The 27,401-nt window shown below is 35.5% G+C and overlaps 1 protein-coding gene across 2 annotated transcripts; it reads left to right on the top strand.

Moving 5' to 3' along the window:
• Window positions 1–1,958: 1,958 nt before the first annotated feature.
• LOC103709846 (OVARIAN TUMOR DOMAIN-containing deubiquitinating enzyme 11) lies at window positions 1,959–23,429 on the top strand. 2 transcript variants are annotated; one of them, XM_008795370.3, is made up of 10 exons: window positions 1,959–2,186; window positions 7,242–7,478; window positions 7,814–7,887; window positions 12,511–12,565; window positions 12,740–12,814; window positions 19,346–19,419; window positions 19,544–19,592; window positions 20,801–20,885; window positions 23,003–23,059; window positions 23,146–23,429. In XM_008795370.3, exons 2-10 carry the CDS (start codon window positions 7,314–7,316, stop codon window positions 23,187–23,189), a joined length of 678 nt encoding a protein of 225 aa, XP_008793592.1. In that variant the 5' UTR covers window positions 1,959–2,186; window positions 7,242–7,313; the 3' UTR covers window positions 23,190–23,429. The 2 variants fall into 2 exon arrangements, with proteins under 2 accessions (XP_008793592.1, XP_008793591.1); XM_008795369.3 differs by having other exon boundaries at window positions 1,986–2,178.
• Window positions 23,430–27,401: the final 3,972 nt, after the last annotated feature.

Below are 27,401 nucleotides of genomic sequence, written 5' to 3' on the forward strand. Positions count from 1 at the left end.
TTGAGAGATAATTGTTGATATCTGTTGAGAAATATCTTAGCCAAATGCTTCTCAACATCTTAGCCAAATGCACTAAAGTAAGATCCATCATTGATATATATTGAGAAATATTATATATTACCTTCTTCCCCGCTCTTGCTCTTTCTCTCTATATAAAGACAAATGAGAGGAAGGTATCTTCTTGAAATAAGACACCTAAATCAAAGATCCATATTATTAATCACAATTAAAATTACTAAAAATGGCTAAAAATCAAAAATTACATATTTTAGTGATCTCTAAACATACTATATTTTTGCAATTAAATTATATAATTCAGAAAACTTAATACACAAGCAAAATATTTTCAAAATCCATGAGTTTTTGCATGGAGACATTTTAGAGTTCATAGTCAATAGTTTAGATTTTGGATTTGCAACATGGATTGTTGAAATTTTTGATGAGTTTGAAGTACTCTTCGGCTATCTACCACTACTCTAGCTCCCCCACTATTTTGAAATAGTAAAAAATAAAACTTTCATACTTTACGTAGTCCTCGTTTCTCCCAGTCTTTTCTTTCTGTTTCTAAATAGACAAGAGATAACTCCTAACAGATAAGTTTGTAACCTTATGATCTGAACATTAGCTCAATGGTCATACCCCTCCATTCACAAATAGCGGATTTGTGGTCGACTTAAACTTCGATTCATAGCCAATCTACCAACTTGTAACGGATAACTTGTTTATGGACCAAGGCTATTTAGTTTTAGTCTTTTTATTAAACGGGCATATTATTTCTTAATAGTTTTGGACCATTAATGCTACAACTTGTCTCCCATTTTAGGTCTAAGCCATTAGATCAATGATCCAATAACTAACATATTATATAATTTATAATATATATATAAATATTGATATAAATATTTCAAAATATATATTATGTAACCCATCTTTTAATATCATCGATTGAAGCATCCTGACTTGAGCTCGACCGGACAGGTTGGGATTGGTTGACCATACTTGACCCATGAATCCAACAGATCAAATATAGGCTGAGTGGAGTCAGATACTTATAATATGGATAGGCCTCTCCATGTTAGGCTCGTTCAATGTCTTCAAAAATATATATAAAAAAAATTCTTCGTACACTTTTAAACTTGATGAAGAATGAAGGTAGTCACAATAAATGAAAGAGATGTATAATTTCTTCTTAAGTAAAACAATTAACATGCGGAAAAATCAAATTAGATTAATCTCATGAACACCATTAAAACAAGAAGCCAGATAAAAGCTTCTTCTTTTTCTTAAAGAATACAAATTAACCCACAACAAACACAATCTCCTTTTCATAGGAAATATTGATCTTCGACTTTCTTTTCTTTATCATATTATATTTTATTTATCTTATAAACAAAAATATCACCTTGTCTTTCTAGAATCTAGCATTGCTAAAAATATATATCTACTTCTCCACCTTTCATTAATAAATATATATATATTTTTAAGTACAATGGTTGCCCACATCAGCCTAGTGTGAAAAATAAAATGGCATAAAAAGAAGAAGCGGACTATGTCTAAAATATCTTTTCAGAATGATAAGCAGCGAAGAAAGCGATCAAGTCAGCTGCCTCATTTATCTTCCGGTATACATAAGGAGCCTGAGATGCTTAAAGTTATTTTTCAAATACAAAGGTGCCCATCTATTCACACAAAACCAATACAACATGCCACGTGCCGGCTCTACGAGCAGAGCAAACAAAACCTTTTCTCGTGACACAAATGAACACCCACTCATCCGCATGTGGCTACACACGTTTGAGCCAACGAAAGGATGTGATGTTGGGTGTCTCGCCGAAGTGGGTGCAAATCCAACATTTTGTAATCATCCGCTATCTTGTCCGCATACTTTTTTGTTTTTTTAAGTCAACCTCTTAGATTTTTCATGGCAAAAAGAACACGAAAAGCTTCAAAATCCACGCCAAAGCTCACGAAAGCGGAAAACGGGGGCACTGATTGGACGGCCCTGATTAAGGCTGGGATACGATCACAAGGACGACTAGTCCTGGGCGGAGCTCACGGTGCCTGCGAGGATTTCTTCGAAGAGACGCGAGAGAGCTCTCGTTCCTTTATCTTTGGAATCGAAGAAGAAAGGAGACCGCAACCCTGTTCTCGAGTTCATCCCCACTGCACCGAAAACTCGTAAGTTCGTAAGATTTTTAACCTCTTTATCAATTTGTTACCTTTTGCTCCTTTTTCCCCATCAAAGGATCTTTGGTGGAGTTTTGGTGTTGTTTATTCGTTTTCTCTCTGTGAGAAATGCGAGTAATTTGATTATATTCTGAGTTGTGATAAGATTTAGGGATTAATTTGCTGTCTGTGTTTTTGATATCTCAGTTTCGGATTGGGTCTTAATTGTGGAATTCCTTTAAGTATCAAGCAGGAATTGTTATTGGTAGAGAGATCGACTGGGTTAGATTGGAACGAGTTTGGAAATTTGTCTGGGATATTGAGTTCTTTATTGTTGGCATGTAGAGATATGATAGGCTATTTGTGTTTCCGAATGAAAATGAGAATAAAGAAAGGATCTTTTATGTTGATTGTTATGGTTTCTGGGGCAATTCATTTGGGGAGGAAACCCGAAATGCCCTAAAAGATTATTTTGATGCTGGTTTTCGTAAAAGGTGTTTCTAATTAATATAATTAGAAGCCGGAATTTGGCAATTCTATGCTTTATCTAGTGGAAAAATTTGTTTCCCTGATGTAACTTTTATTGGAGATAATGGTAAAATCATCATCATTTTTTGTTAATCATGAGGTTTCCAAACATCTTCGCCACAAAAGAAAAGTATGTCTCTGTTATGTCTGCAGATTGCTGTAGATCCATCTAGAATTTTATTATTCATTTCCCTTTGGAACGAGTGGAGTTGCTCTTTGCAGTGCCTAGTTATGAGAATTTTGCATGCCAAAAAAATTTTAAATCCTTCTTTTCTTCCGTTTATTTATTTATTTATTTTGGGTTGATGGAGAAATCTCTTGTAGAAAAAGAAGTGACAGGAAAAGTGAGATGAGGGAGAAAATAAAGGATGCCTATTAATTCTGACACATCAAACAAAGACGAAAGGATAAGAAAAACAAGGAAAAATAACCCCATCGAAACTAGCACCTCCAAAGAAAAGAGCACATCTGATTTGAAAGGTTGAATTCCAATTCCATAACAAACCTATATCATCTTTTGATGCATCAATTGAAATAAGTTTGAGCTCATAACTATAACCTAAACATCCATTTTTCTCTCTTGCTTTCTTGTAAACTATAAGATCATTAGATATGGCATATTTTAGGTCTCCACCCTTTTACATTATAAAGGTAAGCCATTCATCTGACACTTAGCTTAGAAAAAAGTATAACCTCCCTTTATCTCTGCTGAGCTACGGGATAACACCCAAACACCTACTTTATCCTCATAGGCTAAGTATACCCAACATTTCAATCAGCCTAGGAATAGTGGGTCTAATGAGATAATAGGTAGGTTTTTTTGGTGGGGGGGGGATTGGGAATTGGGTATAGCATGTTTGACACGGTGACTTAAATTCCATTTATTTGGAAAATGCCCCTTACTCTTATTTAAATAATACATCGTATTTAATAATAATATTATTATTTTGTAGTAATTTTTGTTAGAATATTGTTTTATAATTTTATTATAGTATAATATCTTCATACTATAGTAGATTATACAATATTATTAATATTATATATTTTAGTACATTGTAATATTACACATATTATAATATATAATGCAATACTATATAATAATATACTACTATATTCTTTATTAATTTATTAGTTTAATGTATTTAATATAATATTACAATAATTTAATATTATTATTTGTTATCAAATGGCCCAACAATAAAGGAAATTGCAAGTACAAATTTGTTATCAAATAGGCCTTATCCCAATTAAACCTACCCAAAATCAAGCCTATCTAGTTTAAAACCTATTTATCCTCAAAAACCTTATTGCTTTTCCAAACTAGGCCATCATGTGGAATCTTCAACACAATCTCACATGTCCATATTATTTTAATTTTTCATGGTTTCTACCTTACATTTACCCTTATATTTTGATCTCTATCATGCTCATGTTATGCTTCTAGACCACCTTGATTGCTTGACACTTCGACTAGTATAATATTGCATGCGTCACTATTATGCCAAACTGTTCCTTAAATCTCAAAGGTATGATTGATCACACATTATAGGTCCCCATACATATAAAACACCTGACTCTAGTTCTCTCTCTCTCTCTCTCTCTCCCCCCACATATATAACTACATGCATTCATGAATGCATATATGTATTTTTATTTGTTCTTCCATATATCTCTTCTAGTTTCAACAATTCTAACTTTCTCATACTCTTGGTGTGTGTTAACATGCATGTGTGTGGGTCAAGGTTTGAAATCTTGTATATCTCCTCTCATTGTTCACATATTAGTATGGTAGAGATGTGGTATGCTTCCCACATGTAGTCATGGTTTGCAGAACTGGGTTATACCCTCTATCAATATGAGTCAATACAGCTTGTGGTATGTGTCGATATGTGTTCAAGACGGTATTGTATCCTAGACAAGCTGAGATTAAGATAAGTCACATTATCTATTACCATAAATTTGACCCGAAACTCATGTTCATTCAATTAAAATTGCATTCTATATGCTTCATTTAATATTACTGACTTTTTGATATTCAAACTCCAAAGTTTTCTCTGTGAACTTTAATCTACCTTTCAACCTTCTCTCTAAGGCTGCGCTTGGTTGTGGGATAAACTGAGATTGGGGCGTTGGGGTTGGGGGGGGGGGGGGTCGGAGTAACCAACTTTTTCTAGTTCATTTCATTTTATTTTATTTATGAGGGTAAAATAAGAAATTAATGAGGCAGTTATCTCTCACAGATTGGATAATTATATTCTGTCAAAATGTCAGAATATAGTTGATCTAATTTATCCCATCAAATTTTATGTCAAGCTATTCTTCACCCCAGCTACCATGACAATATTATTCCCCAACCAAATAGGGTCTTAATGTCTCTCATGTATTTATACTTTATGATTTCTTAATAATATATGCTCTAAACTCTTATGAATATTAACAGTTAATAAATCTATGTTAAAGTAAACAAAATAATGGCCTAATGCCAAACCCTAGTAGGATCAAAATGACTTTGCTATTCCTTGTCTCTTTGCTAACTATCATAGTATTCATATTAAACACCTTTGCATTATGCTATTTTTCCTTAACATTAACGATATTATCTCTTCCATTACATATATCATTAGGGGCAGAGTGAGGATTAGCTTTGATGTTGGGAGGGGGCAACTAAAGAACTATATTAATAATTGTCATTATGTCAATGCTAGTGTCAGTATGGTAAAATAGTTTCTTTTTTGTGTGTGTTTAAATTATTGCAAGTTTCTTCCTATTCTTTCATTTTAATAATTAAACTCTATATACTAGAAAGAATCATATAAATGAAACATTTGTGTTAAAGGAAAAGCATCTCGCATAAAAAAAACGAAATTAAACCCCTCTCTAGGGAACAATCTATTGCAAACAAAGTCCACGAAATAATATTGTTCATCTAATATGAGACTCCAAACAAAGATAAGTAGCAGCTGCAAACATAGATTCCAAAAAGACCGAAATTTAAGGGAGAAGAAAATGGACTTCCAACATGCGAAATAGGTTAATGCCCAAATTCTAAAAAATATTCATTTAACCATTTTAAGATAAAAACAGTTTGGCCCAAACCTGATTAGAAACATCTTCTGTATAATAAATCTTTTAGTTTGTTTTAGGAACAGCTAACAGGAGCTATCTACTCACACGGTTTTACTGAAAATGTCTTCAGTCACAATTCACAACACATATGAAATATTTAACTAAAAGATTTTAAAAGTCCCATGACATAAGTGGCCACTCCTCTAAAACTGGCTCTCTTCATTCATTCTCTTTATCCTTCTGCCTAATGTAGCAATAAGCAATAGCAAGAACACACTATATACATCTATTGATTAATATTGCTAATGAGAAAAGTCAAAGATTATGGCACTATCCTTTCCCAAATCCTGAAGCTTCCACAACTTCAATTAATTTTGAAAATCCACACATTATCGGATGCCTTCTTGGAATGCAATGTTTAACAAGGGAAGTATTTGTGCTTCCTATAACTACTTTTTATTGGAAAATAAAGGGCCTTATTTGGTACTCTAGAATTCATGGGGTTTCCTTGGTAAGTTTTGTTACATTAATTGGAGCCTGGCTCTGCGGGAATTCCTCGAGAGTCTGCATGATACCTGGTGGCTTGGGGTTGGGGGGCATATATTTAGAAGAAATGTACAAGATTTAGAGGGAAATTACTTAGAAATTTTAGGATCTGTGGGTCCTGTGCCCCCTCCACCTCTGTAATGCTTCTCGAAGTCATAAACCATTATATTTTTTTACACCCTATGCAAACTCGTCCTTCAGTTGCTTAATTGAAAACAATAAAATCCATTGTAGTTCATATACACTCTTTATTTCTTATTGTAGTTCATCTACGCTCTTTTTTTCTTATGTATTTGTCCAATAACCTGGTTCTATAACCAATTTAACCAAATACTGTAGTTTTCAAATGTAATTCTGCATTAATTATTGCACTTTTGTTGTATTTATTTTTACAGATAGTTTTTGCAATTTATTCTCCAATTATTTTGAATTTTCTTTATTATAAAAAATATCATTAGATAAACTAGTTGACTAAATTAATCTAGTTTTTTCCACGATTCACCTCTTAATTTATACACTATTAGATGATGTTTACATTTTTTAGTTGCTTTGGTTGTAAGAAGCAGTGAGTTTTTCAGATGGTTGCAATCTTATTTGACTCAATGACTGTTGGATCTATAGAGGTTTTTACATAAGTAGCTAGTTGAGTATTAACTTCTAAACTTCTACAGATGAGACAGAGATGACTTCAGTAAAAGATACATGTACCTTGCAGTAGTTTTTATTGGTGTTTGCAATCAGCTATTCTAGGCTCTCTCTCCCCCTCTCTCTCCCCCCTCTCCCTCTCCCTCTCCCTCTCCCTCTTTGGGATAGGTTCTAGTTGTTTGTTTTGCAAGTTGTTGTCTGCTTTATATTAAAATGGTGCATTTTGCCTTCATTCCATATGCTAACATATGCCTTCTGATTTACTTTACTCAACTTTTGTCTTCTATTAGACAAATATACTCTTTGATGCTGCATCCGAGTGAGCTATAATGCTTTTTAGCAAATGCTCTCTTTAAGATAGCATGTCCGAACAGCCTGACCAAACTTCAAAAAGCTCTAGTTCAAGTCTGAGCAGCAGTTTACAGGATACCGAGGATGACATAACTATTGGCAGCATTTTAGCTGAAGCAAATCAGAAAAATGAAAGAAGTCTTGGAAAGCGCCTGTCTCATTTGGACTCCATTCCAGTATGACCTCTTCCAGTACAATTACAGGCTGTTAGCTATTAAATTAGTAATTGCAAGGCTCTTTTTTATATATAAAATATCAACAACTTTGCATAAGCATTGCCTTGTCAATATTCTTAAGTCTCTCTCTCTCTCTCTCTGCGCGCCCCCCCATGCATCTCCCCCCACCGAAATCTCCACCCGAACACTCATTATTAATAAATGTGTGTGCTTATCTATACATTGAAATGTTGACTATATTTTCCTACTATAGTTTTAGAGTTTAGTAAACATTTTGTGAGATTGAGAGTCTCTTAGTGCTAACACCTAGAGCTTCTTGTTCTATTATTTGACAGCACACACCTCGAGTTAATGGTGAAATTCCTGATGTTGATAATGCAACCTTAGATCATGAAAGGCTGCTACAAAGGTAACAGTGCAAGATATCCTTTTAATATGCCTTTTTTGTTTTTTCTTTCTTTGTTTCTTTTGATAGATAGCATACTCATGTTTGATCTGTGTGTAATTTAGTGTACTAATTTAATGCTTTGGCAATAACATTTGTTTTGTGCTGTCTTCAATACATTTATGTTCTTGAATCTGGATTGATTAAAGAAAGATCTAAAATGTAATCTACTTGTAATCATCTACTGCCATCACTTCAGCAAAAGCCCAATGAAGCCCTTGATGAAAATATATGCCATTATTTTCTGCAGATGGCGACTAAAGGGAAACAAATCTAATGAGATGTTTTTAGCAGAGAACATAGCAAGTATGTGGTATGAAAGGAATGTTTTAAATCGGCAGTCAGTCAAGGAAAAAAAGATGCCGATTGCTAGTAGTGAGGAAATTGCCTTTAAGCTAGCAGCCTATTTATTTATGACTTTATGTTCATTCTTTTCAATGCTGAAATGTGAAATTATGAAGTTATGATATTTAGGTTAGCCAACCTTTCTACCTTGGCTTTTGGTTTATCCTACATCAAGATGCTAATCCACTAAATTAACATGCTAGAAGTGTTTTGAGACATGCTATATTAGACTATGTATCAAAATTTAATATTTGCTTCTAGTTTTCTTTTTCTTTTGGTTCTTTTATTTCTTCATTTTCCTCTTCTATTTGTCTTCAACCTCATGGCATGTTCCAAAGCACCTAGTGTCAGAATCAGGTAGCATGCTATTTGTATCCTCTCTGGCACGTGGACATGTGACAAGAACAGCTAAAGTTATTTGTTGGCACACATTATGCTGCTGGACATTTTTTAAACTCAGTTATATTGAATACTTGATAGGATAGGTTAGAGTAGTTCAAGCAACCATAGATCTAACATCCTTGATGCACAATTAGGTTCTCATATATAATTAGACCATATAATTAGATAATATTGATCATTCTATGACATAAATGCAGTGAATTACACACTATAAGTCAAGCAATGCGCCCCACCCCCACCCCAGAAAACCACCACACCACCACCACACTATATGCTGTATGTTATCATTGACACTCTTAAACTTGCTTACTCAAGGCAGCAATGGGCAACATTCTGCTTAAAAATTTGCAGATACGGTGTCATCGTATGACATAGCTGCGGTTATTGTCATTACTGCCAGTAAAATGCTGATGTCTACTTAGCTGTAAGTGAAACCTTAGTGTTCTCTGAACATAATAATTACCCCATGTTTCTTAGGTCTATCTAGCTGGTAGATCATCTATTAGTATATGATTTGATTAAAATTATTTTTTCCCTATGCACCCCTGTTACTCATTTTTTTCACTCTTGCCAAGTAAGATGCCTGGATCCTTGTCCAAATCTGTTTCTTGTGTTCTCTTTGTGCAATGCTGATTGGCATGATTTATGAGGCTTGGAGTTTATGCCATTCCAGTTAGGCCAAAAAAGAGTTTGTATCAAATGATAGGTTCTTACCTCTTTAAATACCATTTTATAATGAACTTTCCTTACATAGTCGAGTGAAACAATCTCATGATGGGATTGAATTTATTATTTCTAAGGGTAATTGATGGAGCAAGATTATAAGAGGATTACAATGATGTGAGCCCTGATTTTCTCCAGCATGCTAGCAAGCACCATGCTGGTTTAAAAAAGATTTAATAGAAGACCTAAATTAAAGATTGCGTTTCCTATATGAGATTGAACTTTAAGGCAATTCTAACTGATATCTGCCATAATTGATGGTAGTTCAAAAGGTTTTGAGAAAGAAATATTTCGAATTATATTGCTAGGGTTGCAGGATTGATGATTATCTAACTCTTAGTATGCAGGTTCACAAAAGGGTAAAAGGAGAATTTAGATAAGAGATCCAAGATGAAGAGAGGTCTTGTAACTATAGCAAAGAAGGGAAAATTGAAAGGTGCTATTTGTTTATTTTGCCATTGTTCTACTGCTGAGAAGAAAGAAACGAAAAAGGGAAATAAAATGAGAATAAGGGAAAGAGCAAGAAAAAGAGAGTAGAACCTTGGATTTTCATAGAAGAGAGAAAAAAGGAATGGAGAGAAATTGGTAACCTTGGATTTTCATGGAAGTAGAACAGAAGGAAAGGGAGAAGACATTAAATTAGGATTGCCAACAAGATTGATCTAAGGATTATTTACTGTCCATCATCATCGTACAATGCATAGATATATTGTTTAACTAAAATTGAACTGAGAGAGTTCTTGGAAAACTCTTTGCCTACCATCTAATTGAAGCTTGATGGGATATTGTTATGCCTACGAGGGAGATGAGGTCACTACGTACATCATCAAAAAGTCTTCCATTTATTGAATGACTTGAATTGTAACGATATGCACATATAGTTGGTCTAGGATAGCCTTTTTGTTTGTTTAAATTTTTTTTTTAAGTTGCTTCTTATAGGATAGAAACAATCTTGCATTGTGCCTTATGATCATCATTTGCTTATGATTAATCTAGTGCTTAATAATTTATCATTTAATTCTTAATCTTGTCTAATAGATGAGAACCTTCAAAGTTCTGCAGCAGATTTATTTTTTCTTTTTGTAATGGAAAAAGTGGTAGAAAATGTATCTTTTTACAAACAACATGGTCTGCGGAAATGAAGACTAACCTTTAGTGGATATTACTACTTATAAGAGCCTTTTTTCGATTGGTAACAAATAATTGAACATAATTTTAAATTATCCATGTTTATGACTTATGCTGAACTGTTAGACAGAAAAATTGAACTCCAATTCTGAAAAAGGTCCATAAAATGTGATGGATAATTTATCTAGTTTTGTTGGCTCAACCAATTTGTTTTCATCTAGGATGTGAGATTTTAGGTATAGACATCACATATTGATGGGTCTATTTCACTTAATGGATTACTGAGAAATGATAATTTAATTGATTGCAAGGGTATACTTACTCTGTTATATAAGACATACATATGGTCCATCAATAATGTATAATTTGCACGTAAACTTGTCTCTGGCAAATTGGAACATGGTATGCTGAACGACCTGTATGTACGGGCTGGTTCAGCACATACCATACTGGTTTGGTCCCTGACCGGTACGGTACGATGGTAGAAAATGATACCGTTACAAACTGGACCGGTTCGCACGGGTACAAGCCCGGTACTATTTTGTACCGGTGAGAATTAGACTAGTTCGCACCTGTATGCGCGTTCTGTGGCATTTAAAATCCCACAGCCACAGGGTGGCATTTTCTTTGTCATGCCATAGAGTGGCAATAAATGCCACTCTGTGGCATTTTTCATGCCACAGCGCGCCACGCGCGCTGTTGTCGGTCCGGTACCAGTACCGAACCGGTCCGCTACCAGTACCGAACCGGTCCGGTACCAGTTCGGCATACCTTGAATTGGAATGGAATTTGATATTGCTTTGTACATCAATTATATTATTGTTTCAAACTCAAATTCAAATGAAATTTTCAGATATTTGCATGTCTTTCTAGAACTGTCTGTATCTTTAGTCTATATATTTCTTTTGCCCCGCACAGTTTGAGTAGCCACTTCATTACATATGCGGACAAGATTTTCGAGATGAAAATTTTAAACTAATGTTATCACTTTTTTGGTTCCTCTTAAGCACACAGAAATGGAGTGATAATCATCAATCAATTTGGGTGATGGTTTATTTCTCATGTGGCATTTGAAGTAAAAGCTACATAAGCAAATTAAAATGATTTCGTGCAAGTTACGCCGTGTCGGTACCAGGCTTCGTACTAGTGCCACCCTATCACTATGTTGGTACCATGGTCTGCCGAATCGGACCGTACCGGCCGGTTCGGCCCGATACGGACCGGTACGCATGCGTATCGGTCGTGTACTGGCTGGAACTGGTGCAAACCAGCCGGTTCGCACCGGTACGTTTTTTTTCTGAGGTAAAGCGTGCGTGGCCCTTTCGGCCCCGGGCGCAGGGCAGCACGCCCGCGCGCGGGCGCGCGATTCCCAGCTCCACACTGTGAAATGCCGCGCAGGTGATTCCCCCGCCCGCGCGGGGCGGGTCCCCAGCCCGCGCAGGGCAGCACACCTGCACGCCCACGCGGGCTCATTAATGTCCACTCTGTTCCCGCGGGCGTCCGCGCGCAGACGTGAAAACCAGAAGATAAAAAAATGCTTACCGGTTCGTACCGAACCGGTTCCGGTACGAACCGAACCGTACCGGTCCGGTAGGCGACCGGTACGTTTACTGGTACCAGTACGGCAGACCTTGGTACAGTATGATAGGGGGCCCATTCGGCATTCCGAGTGTCGATATGCCCTCCGTACCATGTACCGATACCGACTAGTATGTATGGTATGCTCCGTAGCTCCCGATTGGGTATAGTGTGGCGTACCATGGTTCAATAAGTATTGTGCTTATGGTGAATGTGTATTTGGTTTTATCTGTGTTCCACAGTGGTTGAGAATTTACACTAAAATGCAGATTTATGAGCCTGATGTCAAACCTGCTTGTGTTTCATCTCTCAAGTGCAGATGCAGTGTCTCATCTAGATGTACATCTTGTAATTTGCCTATTCTCTTCTCATTCTACATATACTATATTGAGTTGGAGCTTTTGTTATCAGGCTGACCACATATGGTTTAGCTGAATTGCAAGTTGAAGGAGATGGCAATTGCCAGGTTTGTAACAACAAACAATATACTCTGAGAAAGAAAAGTAGCTAGGTTTTGCACTTTGACACTATTGCTATTCAGAAATTAAATTACACTTCAACAAGAAAATTATATGCAGCTCTGTTAAACTAGTAGTTGTATTCATTCACAGTTCTTTGCATTATACTCCTTGATAAACAGTTTCGAGCTTTGGCTGATCAGCTTTTCCGCAATCCTGACTATCACAAACATGCTAGAAAGGCAGTTGTAAAGCAGGTATTCTTCTTGTCTCACTGATTCACTTCTTGTTCTAGGTCTAGTTTTTATAAATATGACACTTTGGTTATAAGTATAATTTTTTTTTAAAAAGAAAACTTGCAGTGACCAATGCTGTTCAATTGATAGGCTTTATAAGTTCTCTATCTTTATCTTCTTTCAACTCCATGCTAGCTGATTCCACTTCCAGCATGTGAAAATGGATTTCAAAATGGATGCAATTTCTTAGCATTTAAAAACAACTTGAGAAAGCCTTACATTGCTTAATGTTGAGTAGCTACATGTCTCATGCTACATGCATGCAGTAACACAGCCACACAAACGCGACTGCGCACTGCGCCACACGTGCGCCGCACACTTACATAGAGAGAGAAAACAGGTGATAATCAGGGAATAGTGATTAAAGTTACTAGCTAACTCTGTTGACTTTGGTGTAGGAACAAAAAATTTGATATGTAGACTGATGACTAAATTGGTTTTGGTAAAGTTACCATTACCTTGTAGATTTTGAATGTAGACCTAACATTAGGTAGACCAACAAATCATCTGTATTTTTCGTCAAACTTGCTCCTCAAACAAATTTACTACTTTCATTTCTATAGCTCAAATTAGCTATGATAATAAATTTCTTTCCTGAATATATGAACCATATATTGGTATGGGCCTTACATTGCTGCCTGCAAGTGTTTTGAGATTTAGTCATGGGTGCATTTTTTATGATGTATGTTGTTGGCACTTGTGGGACCATATAACAGCCACTTCTCTTTGCTGGTGGTGCTCTTCCAGGTTATGTGAAGCAATGGTTCTTGCATCAGTTATTTATCTGTAACTAAAATTGGAAAATGTCAAGTTTAGAGTTATGATTGGTTCGCAAGATTTTTGTGGGTGAGGCCAAACCGATGTTTGATGTAGAGACATAATCAAGCCCTTGACAGAATCATATACACTAATTTTTGAGCAAGAAGGAAAGCATAACCTTGCTACTTGTCTTGTTAATTTTTTCTTTATGTAAATGCCAGAGCATATTTTACTGAAATTTCCATTTTATTAATAAAAAAATATATGATGTGGAGTATTTGGTGTTGCTTGGGAATATTTGCTGAGTTGTCGCAAAAAGCTGAAGTTAGTTTCTCTAGTTGGATAAACTTGACGTGTATAACATACTTTTGGCTGTTAGAATCCTTCCTGCAGATTGTTTTGGACATGGAAAAGGAGATTGGGAAGTTCTGTGCATGGATAGAAAAGTATTAGTGTTGTACAACAAAAGTCTGATCCAACGTCCACCGAACCGGTATAGGGATCCGGATTGGTTGGCGACCAGTATGGGTCGATATCGGTTTGGTACCGTACCATATGTCGGTACGGGTAATCACTCTTTTTGAATTTTTTTCAGCAATTTTAATTTTAATTTGATATTTTTTGATGTTTTCTTGATATGTTTTGATTTTTTTGATGTTTCTATGATCCCGGTTTAACCTAAATAATGCATCTTATTATTTTAAAATGACACAAATCATAAAATGATTAGTGAGATATTGCTGCTACAAAGAACAACATAAAATATCCTCAAATCAAGTAGTGACATAAAATTTATAAAATAATACAATCACTTGCATATATTTAAAGTACAACATATATACCGCTATATAAAATCGGATCGAGTGGCGATGCCTCTAATAGATATCCGGATCATTAACATAGTCAGGAGGCACATCAGCCCATCCCTCGAACCAAGCTGCATTGTAGTCCTGTACATTCATCCCATAAGGAATACGCGCCGGATTATAAGCACTCTCGGATCTCTCGTTGAAGCTCTGATTCTAAAAGGTGTCTTCTGGCTGATAATATGGCTATATGGAGAGACCCATCCGAATATGCCGATAACAAAATCCGATCCGTAAGATGCTCCGGGCTGCGTAGAGTAGTGGCCACCGGAAGATGCCTCAGACGCACCATATCCATATTCGTATTTATATGGGTCATAGGCTGCCTGTGGTTGCAGATAATAGGATCCAACATACGACTTGGAACCTGATAAGTCTATGGATCCTGCTCTATGTGCGAGGTCATCTGCAGCTACGTGTCCTCTTGAATAACCTTGAGAAGCCCGTCTTCTATATACAATCGTATCCTCGTGGGCTCTACTAGATTATGCACCGCGGTTCCTACCTATGTTGCATGCGTAAACTGGGACTCACTGGTGAATCAAAGACCATAACTTCTGCTCATGGTCTCTACCTCAGAAATTACTTCTGAATTATGTAATACATACTACTAATTTCTTATAATTTTTGATATTATTTTTATATTTTTAATTATTTTTTGAATTTAAAAATAATTTTAAATATTAATATTTTAAAAAATTAATTTCAGTTTAGATCTATGTATAACTCAATAATGGATGCTACATATATTTTTTTAAGGCTATTGGGCTTGCATCAAAGGCTATTTTTTTTTTCATTTTTTTTCAAATTTAGGCCTAGGCGACTGTGTGCATGATCACATCAAAACTTGAATGAATGGATACCAACATTTTATGGAGAGTAGCTTGCATGCCTCTAAATACGTTTCTGATTTTAAAGTTTTTTAATTTTAATCTAAAAATATATTTTTATTTTTTAAACATTATATATATTCCGAAAATTATATGTTCTAGCCGGTGCCAGATGGCTCGACCAGTCTCAGGCCGGTTTGCACCGATTTTGGCCGGTTCTGACCTTTTCGGCTGGTTCCGGTTGGTTCGGGACCGGTTTTGGCCAGTTCGGGACCGAATACCGGCCGAAGTCAAAAAAAGTTTGCGGAAGGAATCGGAAAAAATAGCGAATCGACTCGGTTTCGCACCGAGTCAGCTTGGCACTACCCAAACTAGGCGGTTCGGCCTGGTTTGGTAGACCATGGTCTGATCAATTTAATTATCACAAACAGATTTGAGGAGATAATTTAGTGAAATTTTATGTTTAGAGAACAATATGGAGGAAAATAGAACTTAGTTCAAATATGCTCATCTCAAAGTCATGCGAGTTTGGCTGGATTCCTTAGTTTTATATTCTCCGAAATATAACTGTTATTTTTAGTACTCTGGGACAAAAAACTGAACATGTTAACTGATGCCCCTGGAAACCAGTCATGTAACCACTTAGGCCAAAAATGGGTATAAAAATCTACTATCCAACAAAAGGCCTTTCAAAGGGTGAAGTAAACAAATACTGGTTTTATTTAAAGTTGAGTCATGTTTCTCTTCTCCACTCATTATTGAAAGTTTTTTATGCTTTTCAAGCCAACCATTTGCTTCCAACAATTTCTAGCTTTTCCAAAATTTTAAGGGAAAATTTATTTGGGGTTCACAGACTAGTGCCATTCGATGTCTTGGCTCCATTGACTGGGCATTTTATCCTTGGACCATGGTTTTAATGACATTTTTATTTTTATACAGGCATAATCAATAGGGATAATTGTGTACAAAAATGAGGCCATAACTGTATATCAGGGACTAAAGTAAAAAAAAGACTTGCCCAAGGACTAACTGTAAAAATGGTTGTCAAAAGAAGGGCTGTGAAACAACTTGCCCAGTTTATTTGAACGGTGTGTTTGGTTACCTGCAACTGGGTTTAAGTGAACTCTATTTGCAAGAGGTGGCCCGTTTCCAGTTTTTGGGTACATGCATGTGGAGTCAGACCCATGTATTTGTGGTTGCAGTGGGTTCTCACTTGCAGCAACTAGTGACCGAATCAGCTGCAGGGCAAATTTCAGCAAGTAAAAGGGCGCTCTTAATGGGCTTTTACTTTCCACCCACTGCGCCAGTTGGGGTTTAGGGTGCGTTACCTTCACCTCCTGTGGAAATCCTTCTTTCCCTCCTTTCTCTCGCACTGATCCAATGCTCTAACATCCACCGGCCATCATCCCCATCCTTGGAGCTTCGCCAACCACTTTCTACTACTTGAGATTTGCTTCCTTATCCTCTCATCCTCTCACTTAACCCTCCTCTCCTCCCTGCTTTTCTTCTTGTCTTTCTGCTCTTGTTGGAGATCCTTCTCCTCCTTCCCACCCTCTATAGGTCCGATCAACATCTTAATGAGGTGTTCATTCACTCTAGGGCTAAAACTTTTAACCCTAGCCTCAATTTTTACCTTAACCCTAACCACACCATCATTACTTTCAACAATCTCTATGACTTGGAGCTCTCCATGGCTGTCGACCTCAAGGCTTTGCTTGATCTACTCCAAATCTAACCCTAACCTTGACCCTAACTCCATGTAATTTCTGTTACTTGATACTTGAGAAACATTAGGTTCATAGGTTGTATGATATACATATTATTCTGGCTTTGATTCGGAATCATTAGAACTAGTTAGAAATAAATAAAAATGTAAAGTATTGTACTGAAATGGTTGGAAATGAAAAATATTCTTTTGAATGTAAACTTGTTTGAGTAGACTGTATTAATTTTATTTTGAGCATAATAGTTGTTGCATTGGATTGTTATAGCTCATGGTAGTTTTAAATTGCGTAGCAGATGGGTGGGTAAGCGCACCACCCCATTTTAGGGATGATGGGATACTCCCAGTTATGTGAACAGACAAATGGGTGAATTGCAGTTGCAGCTTCCAGTTATTTGTAAACAAACAGTAGAAAGCAAGTTGCTGCAACTGCAGTCCCTGCAAACTAAACACTGGTTTGTGACTCAAGATCTAGTAGTTCCACCTCCTTGTAACCCCCACTAAAACTAAGTGGGAGTTGCAGGTACCAAACACACCCTAAACAAATTCTCTTGATAGGCCCATATATGTAATATGAATGTTTCATTGAAATGGAAAGGGATCTGTATATCTCGATGGGTGGTTTTTAGTATAGAGTCACCAGTCTTCACTAAATTTTCATGGCACACCCCTCCAACAACAATTTACAAAAAAAATAGAAACCTCCATTTATGTTAACCATCAAGCTTTTAAGATGAACTCCAGACTCTCCATCCAGATTCACCATTTAACTCCACCATCCTTTATAACTGATTTGCCCATAACTCCACCATACTTTATAATTGAAGCTTCAAATGTCTTATTCTCCTTCCATGCATAGTCACCATCAACCCAGAATTCTACTATCAGACCTCATCTTATGTCTTCACCCTTCTATGCTCCCGCTTGAGTCCTCATAGGGCTGCAAGTGACTTGGTTTGGAATCAGGATTTAGCCCAACCCAAATCCAATCTGGATTTTGGTTGGGTCAAAAAGTTTAATCCAATCCTAATCCATTTTCACTGGGGTTGAGTCTCATTGTCTTTAAATTTATTTTATTGATCTGTTGGGTTTCTCAGGCCGAATTGGGTTATGAACAACCCAAAGCACAAACAATATGAAATATGTATAAACATGTTATTTGATTATATTCTGAACATGTTATAAAGTGACTAATGGCTGAACAACAAGCAGACACTATCAACAACCCATTCCACATAAGATTGATTTTCAACCACATCCAAATTATCATCAACAACACCAACTGATGATTAATTACACAAAAAAGAAACTTATTTCTAAAGCAGATTTAATTTCTTAAGTTAAACTCATGTTGAGTTGTGATAAATACAGTGTATTAATTCTGTGTCAGTTCAGATTCATAGCAAGTCACTTACTGATCCATATCTGATACATGATTGAAAGTCGAAATTGTCATATTTTTTGATCCAAGCCTCATTCAAACGACTTTGTTTTGGGTTGGTTCTAGTTCGGATGCATGTCAATACAATCCACTTGCTAAGAGTTTTTTTGGACCCACCAATCTTCATTGCGCTTTCATGAATTCATCTCAAACCTCCATATACACTACACTGAAAGCACATGTCTGCTGTTAAGTTAACCATCAAGCTTTTAGGATGAATTCCGGATTCCTTGTCCAATTTCTGTCTAATTCTACCAATTTCTTTTAACTAAAACTCCAACATCCATCCCACTTCTATCTGGATTTACATTGACCTGGAATTCAATTTTCAGATCTCTTCCAGTGGCGTCACAAAATTTTATACTTCTGTGTTATTCCACCTCTCCTCAATCTAAATACGTCCTCTAGGCAATTGACTTTTGACTTGTCTCTCTTTATTGAAGAACAAATTTAAGGACCGTTATACATGAAATTCAGTAGATAACTTAATCAGCAAGACATTTAGGTTAAATGCCACATTAGAGGTCTCACACCTTAATGTTTCTCAACAGAGCAATCTATGAATAGAACTACCAGTTAAGTGATAGTCAGGACTATGGTATGCTGTACCGGTTGGTACTAGTCGGTACCAGGTGTACCGTACTGGTACCGGTACGGCGAACCTTGGTCAGGAGCTTAACATCTTCCATATCTATAACCAGTTGACTAGAAATTTTGTGTCTGACAGCTAGGTTCTGCAAACATCTGCATGCCGCAAACATCATATGACAGTTTGTCTTTTTTCTGTGTTTTAAGATATATGAAGTGCGATTACTTCCTGTAGATCACATTGAGTTCATGATAATATATAATGGTATCTTTTTCCCTTTTCAGCTCAAACATTTCAGGAAAAATTATGAAGGCTATGTCCCAATGAATTATAAAACATACTTGAGGAATATGAAAAGGTTTCACTTCTCAATTCTTCCTTTTTTAATAAAATATAACTTAAGTGCAACACCATATGTCTAATATTTCATGGCACAGTAGCTGGCTAATCCCTATTCTTGTTTTAATTGTCAATGGCTTTAGATCTGGGGAATGGGGAGATCACCTGACTTTACAGGCAGCTGCGGACCGGGTAACATTGCGTTTCAGTTTCAAGTTGGTTTTCTTTATTTAGGACCTGCCAGACAAAGGTTTATGCTTGATTTTGTTATTTATTCATGCTGTCTTCTTAATAGTTTTCAATTTACCATGTATTTTAACTGAATCTTGGTGGGCTTCTGCATTTGATGTAATGATAATAGATATTCACATTGAAGATTTACAACCATGCAGATAACAGAATGAACTGGAGAATATAAATAATAGAAGTAGATGAAGTAAGACATTCTTTATCACTAAAACATTGAATCTATAAATGACGGATGTAATAGTGATCTATTATAACTGCATGTTGATGATTTGATGACTCAAACATATTAATGTTCTTATTCCTTCTTCAATCCAAAGTTAACATTGTGCCTAGTTAAATTTTTTGGGTACCCATTTGCCATTCATCTCCAATAAGGTGCATCAGTTCAGCTGAGAAAAATGCTGGCTAACAACTTGAAGATGTTTCTCACCATAATCTGACTTAACAACGTTTATTCTTTAACAATTACAATATTCTTGGCATCTTTTTGGTCATTCAAATATTCAATAAGTGGTGAACTGCAAAAATATTAAGGAGAATCCTTGTATGCTTTATAAGTATGTCAGGTACAGCGTTGACCATGTCAATGAAGACTTAATGCTACTTCAGCTGAAACTTGTGTTGTTTAATCTATCCAACCTCTATCAAGTTTTAATCTTTGATAAAATCCGACCTCTGTCCTTGTTGGCACTTCAAGGAATTTTCTGTGCATGCCTGTACATTCTTGGCCATATTTCTTTCATGTTTTCCTCAATGTCCACTTCTATGTTCTTAAATTGTAACTGGCTTTTATTATATTTTAATGGAGAGATGAATTTTATTGACTTTTAATGTTTGGGTGTGTTGTGCAAATAATTTGCAAAGCGGCAAAGATTAACTATTTCATTGTATTTATTGATGCCTTTTAACTGCACATGCTATCTTAATAAAGAAATGGATTCACGATGCTTAATGCTTACTTTTCCTACATCTGCAAGTTTTTGTTAACCTAAACTGTATTAGTGATTTACGAATGAACACTTCATAAATCACAATTTATTTTCATACATGTATTATTTTCCATCCTTATGTAGTCTCTAGAATTTTTAATAGGCAAGATCATTTAATTGTTTATTTTATGGGAAGCCAGTAACATCTATTCTTCCTTACAGTTTTGTGCCAAAATTTGTCTGGTTACGTCATTTAGAGAGACTTGCCTCATTGAAATTGTTCCCAAAGACCAAAATCCTACAAGAGGTAAAGAAATAATCTCTCTAACATCATACTGATTCATTTGTTTATTTTTCATGTGAAATTGCATGTCCTATACTATTTTTTTGTTTTAATTATGAACTTTATGTTTTTCTTAATGTTTGTAAATGTAATTCGAACCGAACTAAATATTGTAATGATTTCATCATCTATTTTGCATTTTTCTGAGAGCCTATGCACACATTTTTCCATTTAAACATCCTGTATCTTGTGGTGCTCTTCAATTTAAATATTATGTTTATCACCATCCTTATCAAGCAAGGCACGTCGTCTCGATACCGGCTCCATACCGGTGCCACCCTATCACTATGTCGGTATGCCCGGTATAGGGCTGGTTCGGCGTATCGAGTGCGGTACGCTTTTTGTACCGTGTACTAGTACTGAACTAGTACGGTATGGTATGCTCTGTACCATCCAGTTTGGTATGATATAGCGTACCATGCTGTCAAGATTCTCCACCTTTTATTTTTTGGCTGCAACTGTGAACCGTTGGATGACTAGAATCATAGTTTCCAAATTTAAGAGTCTTTCTCAAACCGCTAGGCTAGATTGTCTATATTTTTATAGCCACTTTGAAGTTTCATTTAGTTGGTTTTATATTTAAAGATTGACCTTGCTAATTTGGTGTGTCAATATTCTTCTATCTACTGTCTAATTGTACTTCCTTTCTTGATTACTTTAAGAGTACTTCAAAGAAAAAAGCTTCAACTTACTAGGGGTGGAAGAAATCTTACACATCTTATATCTCAGTTGGGTCAAACTAGTTCTGTTCTTTAGAAGTTTGAATCTTAATTTATGTTCGGTAAATCATTAGAAGAAATATTTTTGGCAATGTATTAGAAAGATCAAGGTTGCATATTAACTTATCTGTATCAGCTCTTGTTAAGTTATCAATCACTACTTTGTAAATATTTGTAGTATTAGATTTTTCTGTGACATTACAAATTTGTTATATGCACATGTTTGGAATGTAAGTTTGAGCACTGAAGATATTGCAACACTGCAATCACTAAAAGAGGCGTGGGTTCAGGGTTGGGGGGTGTGGGTATGTGTTGTGGAGTTGATTTAATTCGAGTAGATAGAACTGCAATAGATGATTGCCAGCCATAGGATACACACACACATGTATACATTAAATTTACCACACTACAATAATGTGCAACTGTGAAATACAATGTACAACATCTTCGACATGCCTTTTTTCAAACTCATGACAGATCAGATGGGGTACATTTTGTTTCTAGCACAAAGCAAAACTGGATGGTCATGTGAGTCCTGATCTATTCCATAAGTTAATTGTTAACACGGCCCTCAAGCTATTCAATTGGGCTTGCAAGCATTCGTATCAATGAAGCACAAAGAATGCAGAGGGCCATGGAAGATTCGAGAAGAAGAAAAGAGGAAGAATTAAAGGAGAGATTCAAGGAGGAGAAGCTGCATGAAATCCGCCAAGATAATCCAATGATCTTAGTAATCAAATCACAAAAGCTATGCTACAACACTTTGCGAGCTACCTAAATAGACACTCAATAAAATAAACCCTAGACAATTTTTAAACTAGACTCTTGCATCTAACTAAAGGACTCCTAATATGACTAAAGGAGAGATTAATCTTTTGAGCAACTTTCGATCCAGCAAATATTATAATTTGGCCTGAGAACCATGAACTATCAATTGTAAATCTCAAAGAGACCATTCCAGTGAGTCCACGATCACTGAAACCCAATATATGTGCAAAAAGTTATGCCTTTCAGAAGCTGCTGGTTTCATGTTGACCGTGGTGGGCTTCTTCCGTTCAATCTCATAGATATCTAGATCTATCCTACATCACATATGCAAGGCTCTATATGTTTATTCCTTAAATTTTCTTTGGTAAATGGACTCTATATTCTTTGGTGGACTGACCTACTATGCACATTTCTCTATTTCCCTCTAAATTATAAATGTTTGTGGTGAAAATTTTAAAAAGATGACAGAAAATCTTATTTTTTTCTTAGATGATTATAGCATTCATGCTATATGATGCTCATTTATGGTTGCACTAAAAATATGCATTATTGCATGACCTCCTTGGTCTGATGGTTCACATCCTTGCATTGCAGAGCTTTGGCTAAGCTTTTGGAGTGAAGTGCACTACAATTCCTTGTATGGAGCTGATGGTAACTCTTGACACTGTCCCTGCCATTGGTTTATAGCTGTCAAATGTTTTGATATATTTACAGATGAAATATTATTTTGCGTGTAGATCTTCCAACTCGAGTAACTAAGAGAAAGCACTGGCTTTTCTAGAGGTCTCCTCCCTCGGTTCCATCCCATCGAATGGCCATACATGGAAGTCTCGACAGAAACGTGCTTTCTTTCAAATTGGATCAGCTCTTTGTAGTATCATTTCAGGTTCCTAGTTGTGATTTGTTATCATTAACTCTGCCAAATTTCACCATTTACTTTATACTGTAAAATCTGTATCATATTCTTTATGGTATCATTTTATACTGTCTTAATAGCTCATGACTTGGTTCCTTTCCACAATGTTTTGTGGTGCAGACCCGATGGAACTTATCACTTGTGTGATTCAATTTTCCCTTAAAATGATGCGTCACAACTATCGTGCTGAAATCTTTTGGCACTCAAACTTTTTTTTTTTCTTTTCTTTTTTTCAAAAGAATGGCACTCACCTGTTATGAGTGGGAGATGAATTGAATCTGGCTGTCTCAATTTTGGTTCAGTTTGTTTTTGGTTTAAGCCGATCTAATTTATTTCCTTTTTCTCTATCAACGACGATCCCAGTTTGAGATGAGAGATAAGATCTCTGCAAAACCGAGGTTCTGATATAGAAAATTGCCAGAGCTATGGAGTTGGAAGTCAATGTTATCAGGTCATTGATATGTCAAATGTTTCCCACGTGGTTGGTGTTCTGGCTTTAATCAAGCACCTGGTTTTCAGATATTCTAGAATTTGGTATTCTTTATATTCATTTGTTTATTTATATATTATCTATGAGTATTTGATTTAATCATAATTTTTAGAAGGTTAGTATCTATGGTACGTTGTACCAGCTTGAATTGGATAATACGGGACATATCGTAACGGTTCGGTACATGGTATCCAGTATAGATGGCGTATCAATATTCGGTATGCCAAAAAAAAATTTCGTACCATACCATACTGGTATTGTATTAGTATGGTATGGATATATGGTCCGGTATCGAGACGGTAAATTTTGTTCACATCAAATTCTAATCTTGTCTTTATTTGTGGACAATTAGGTGCATGGAACCTGAAGGAACCAATTACGAAGTGATAACCAAAAAACTGTGGGAAGGCATGTTATTTGTAAGTCATAATGCAGGAATTGCATGCCATGATGGTTAGCTGAAAGAATCAACAGAAATCGGTGGAAGGTTTGCTCTTGTAAGGTTTGCAAGTTAGTCATGTTAGTAGATCTAACCTGACCCAAGATCTAACCTGGCCTTACCCAATCTTGTGAAGTTGTATTTATACATTATGGACCCAAAATTAAATGGAGGAAACAAGTTTTCCTGTGGAAATTTTGAGTCATTTGATGTAAGCGAACGAATACCGAAATGAGAGATGGAACATGTAACAAAAAGGTCGATAAAAATAAGTAAATAAATGATTGTTATACTCTAAGAAAATTCTAAACTATTATATTTTAAAGATAAGACATCCTAGGCAATCTTAACTAAGAAACATGAAGAATAGTTACACTTCAAAAACTAAATTAAAGACCCATATTTGTATTGTCATATTAACTTGCAAAGAAATCTGTTCTGAAGAAAAAAAAAAAGAAAACAATACTTGTGTACCAAAATATGAAAAAAATTTGAAGTTGCAGATTTTTTTAATAGAAATAAAATGGGGATGCCACCGCTAGGGTTCAAGTCTTATACCTCTTCCAAATGGAAAGGGGTGCCAATAGGGCTGAAAACGAGTTGGATACGAATTGGATACTGATATATCTATATTTGTATTCATATTTTTCAACGGATATGGATATGAATATTAAATGGATATCAAAATTAATATTTATATTTATTTTAAACAAATACAATACGAATTGAATATCAAGCATATCTATATTTGTTATAAATGTGTGTATATACAAATCAGATTTCAAACATGTCAATATTTTTTTATCCGAATATAGATATAAATTGGATATTTTTTGTAGATATTAATCAAATTTGAGCAAAATTTAATGATGCAAACTGGCAATGAAGATATGATCATAAATAAAAGATTTAATTTAAAAAAATATAATTTTAACAAGCATATATTAATAATAAAAACTAATAATTTCATAAAGGATATATTGCTCAAGGTTGCTTGTCACCGAAGTAGACGAAATTTATGTCACCTCTAAGGCATCTCACGATCGTCACTGGTTGTAATCACCGGGTGGAAACTAAAAGTGGACGAGATCTTTGAAACATTAGTTGCTTGAAGATGATGAAGAGAAAAGAGGGATGAATTAGATGAATGAGAGGTTTGAGCCTTTCTAGCATGCAGAGTGATTCGAAAGGTTTTAGTTGAATTAGGCATTCCGTATTCACGATACTATCTTAAGTGACGATCATTCGATATCAGTGTTCCTTTTAGTTTAGCTTTGGTTAATCACTTAATTAGTTCCTTGATTTAACATAACTTAAACTTCCCTTTTTCAATTATCCTTATTATACGGATATCTGAATCCGAATCCGAAAAAATCAGGTGGATCCGCATCATAATCGTATCTGGAAAATTTTTGAATTAATAATCCAGATCAGTATTTGGATCTGATTGGACCAAAAAAATAGCATCTGAATCTTACCCAAATCGTATACAGTTGGGTATAAACCGTCTTGCTTTCGGCCCTGGGTGCCAACCTGCCGTGTTCTAGTTGGTGTTGAAAATTAAATTTAAATAGGATTTGAAGCTTCTATTTTATGGTAAACTACACTTGCTAATATCATGTATTTAATACGTTTATATTCTACCGAATTCATGAAAAGCTTGTGTTCACGATGGTACCAGCCGCGAAAGTTTGTAAAATCTCTTCTTGCGGTTACAAGACTAAGCATGGCAATTGGTCGCGTTGGGTTAGATTCGGGTTGGATGCAAAAAAGCATTTAATCCATAAACAACCAATCTTTGATTGGTTTGATAACATCACATTGTTGGAGCCAATATCCAAGAGAATAGAGTAGTAGAAGAGAGAGGATGTTGGAGTTGTTTGTAGGGGAATGGGGTGATAGGAACCAATATGAGATCTCTCGCTTCTTTGACTCCAGTTGTTCGAGGCCTCAGTTCAAGTTGTTGTAGCTTGAACTGTAACAACCCACGACCTCATTCAAAAAAACTTGCCGGAAGATATTTTTTGGGTTCTTTGGTCCTATATAAGTACCCAAGATTTTTTCGGCAAATAACCAATGTAAGACTAAATACACGCCTGCACGAATTCTCACATATATTTTAAGTTGCACATAGCTAGTGTTTTGAGTTACCATCATAAGTGACTGGCAGCTGCCAAACAAACAAGCTGACCTATTTACTCGGCCTAGACCTTAACGCAGTTAAGTTGCCACCTACCAAACAGCTCTTAGTGGGAAATACCATCTGATTAACAATTGAAATTAGTGTATTGAGTAAAAGAAAATTGGCCATGAAAAAAAGCCAACGCCCATCCACATTTCATGTATGCTAGCCAAAAAAAACCGCATCATGCTGCAATTTTTTAATTAGGAAAGAAAGCAAAAGGAACATATGGAATAAATACGAATTTCAATATCCAATTAATAGTTGCAGAATCTATTGGTCCGCTCATTTTTTCCACATCGATAGGCTGTGAAGAAGAAAGAAAATCTTTAGAAGCATGCAGAAAACATGTTTTCTTTTTTATTTTTTGTTCAAAAATATTGGGGGGGGGGACCTCACCCACGTAACTACCCCCACTGAGCGCTCCTTCCATCAGAAAATGTTCGATACAGGCCGCAAGTTTCTACATACCTTTTCCAACCCGTAGGCTCCCTCCACTGGGATTCACATGTTCAAAATATGTTATATGCATATGTTAGATTATCTCGTATGCATTATTTTTTTAGAACGTAATTCAATTGGGTTCCTGATTCTCTTAAAAATTAATTATGTTTCCTCATTTTTTTTAAAAAATAAAACTAAAATAAAAAAGATGTTTATTTATTTTTTCATTTTCTTCTGTCTTTCCAAGATACTTTGCTATCGCCCATTTGTAGCGAAACTATGAAAAAAAATAGAGGTATTATCTTTAATTTTATTTTAATTACCTTTATTTTTTTAATTATATGTTCTATACTGATAAAAATAATTATTTTTATGCATATATTTTTTTTTATGCAGAGGTTAACGGACAGGTGCATAAATGTAGATAAACACATATAAAAAAGGAACTCCTGCTATGTGTAAGTTAAAAAAGGTTAAAGCCTCACTTATAAGGTCGAGCTCTATGAATATGTGGTGGTTGCC

This window comes from Phoenix dactylifera, chromosome 12 (assembly GCF_009389715.1).
Source record: "Phoenix dactylifera cultivar Barhee BC4 chromosome 12, palm_55x_up_171113_PBpolish2nd_filt_p, whole genome shotgun sequence".
Lineage (NCBI taxonomy): Eukaryota > Viridiplantae > Streptophyta > Magnoliopsida > Arecales > Arecaceae > Phoenix > Phoenix dactylifera.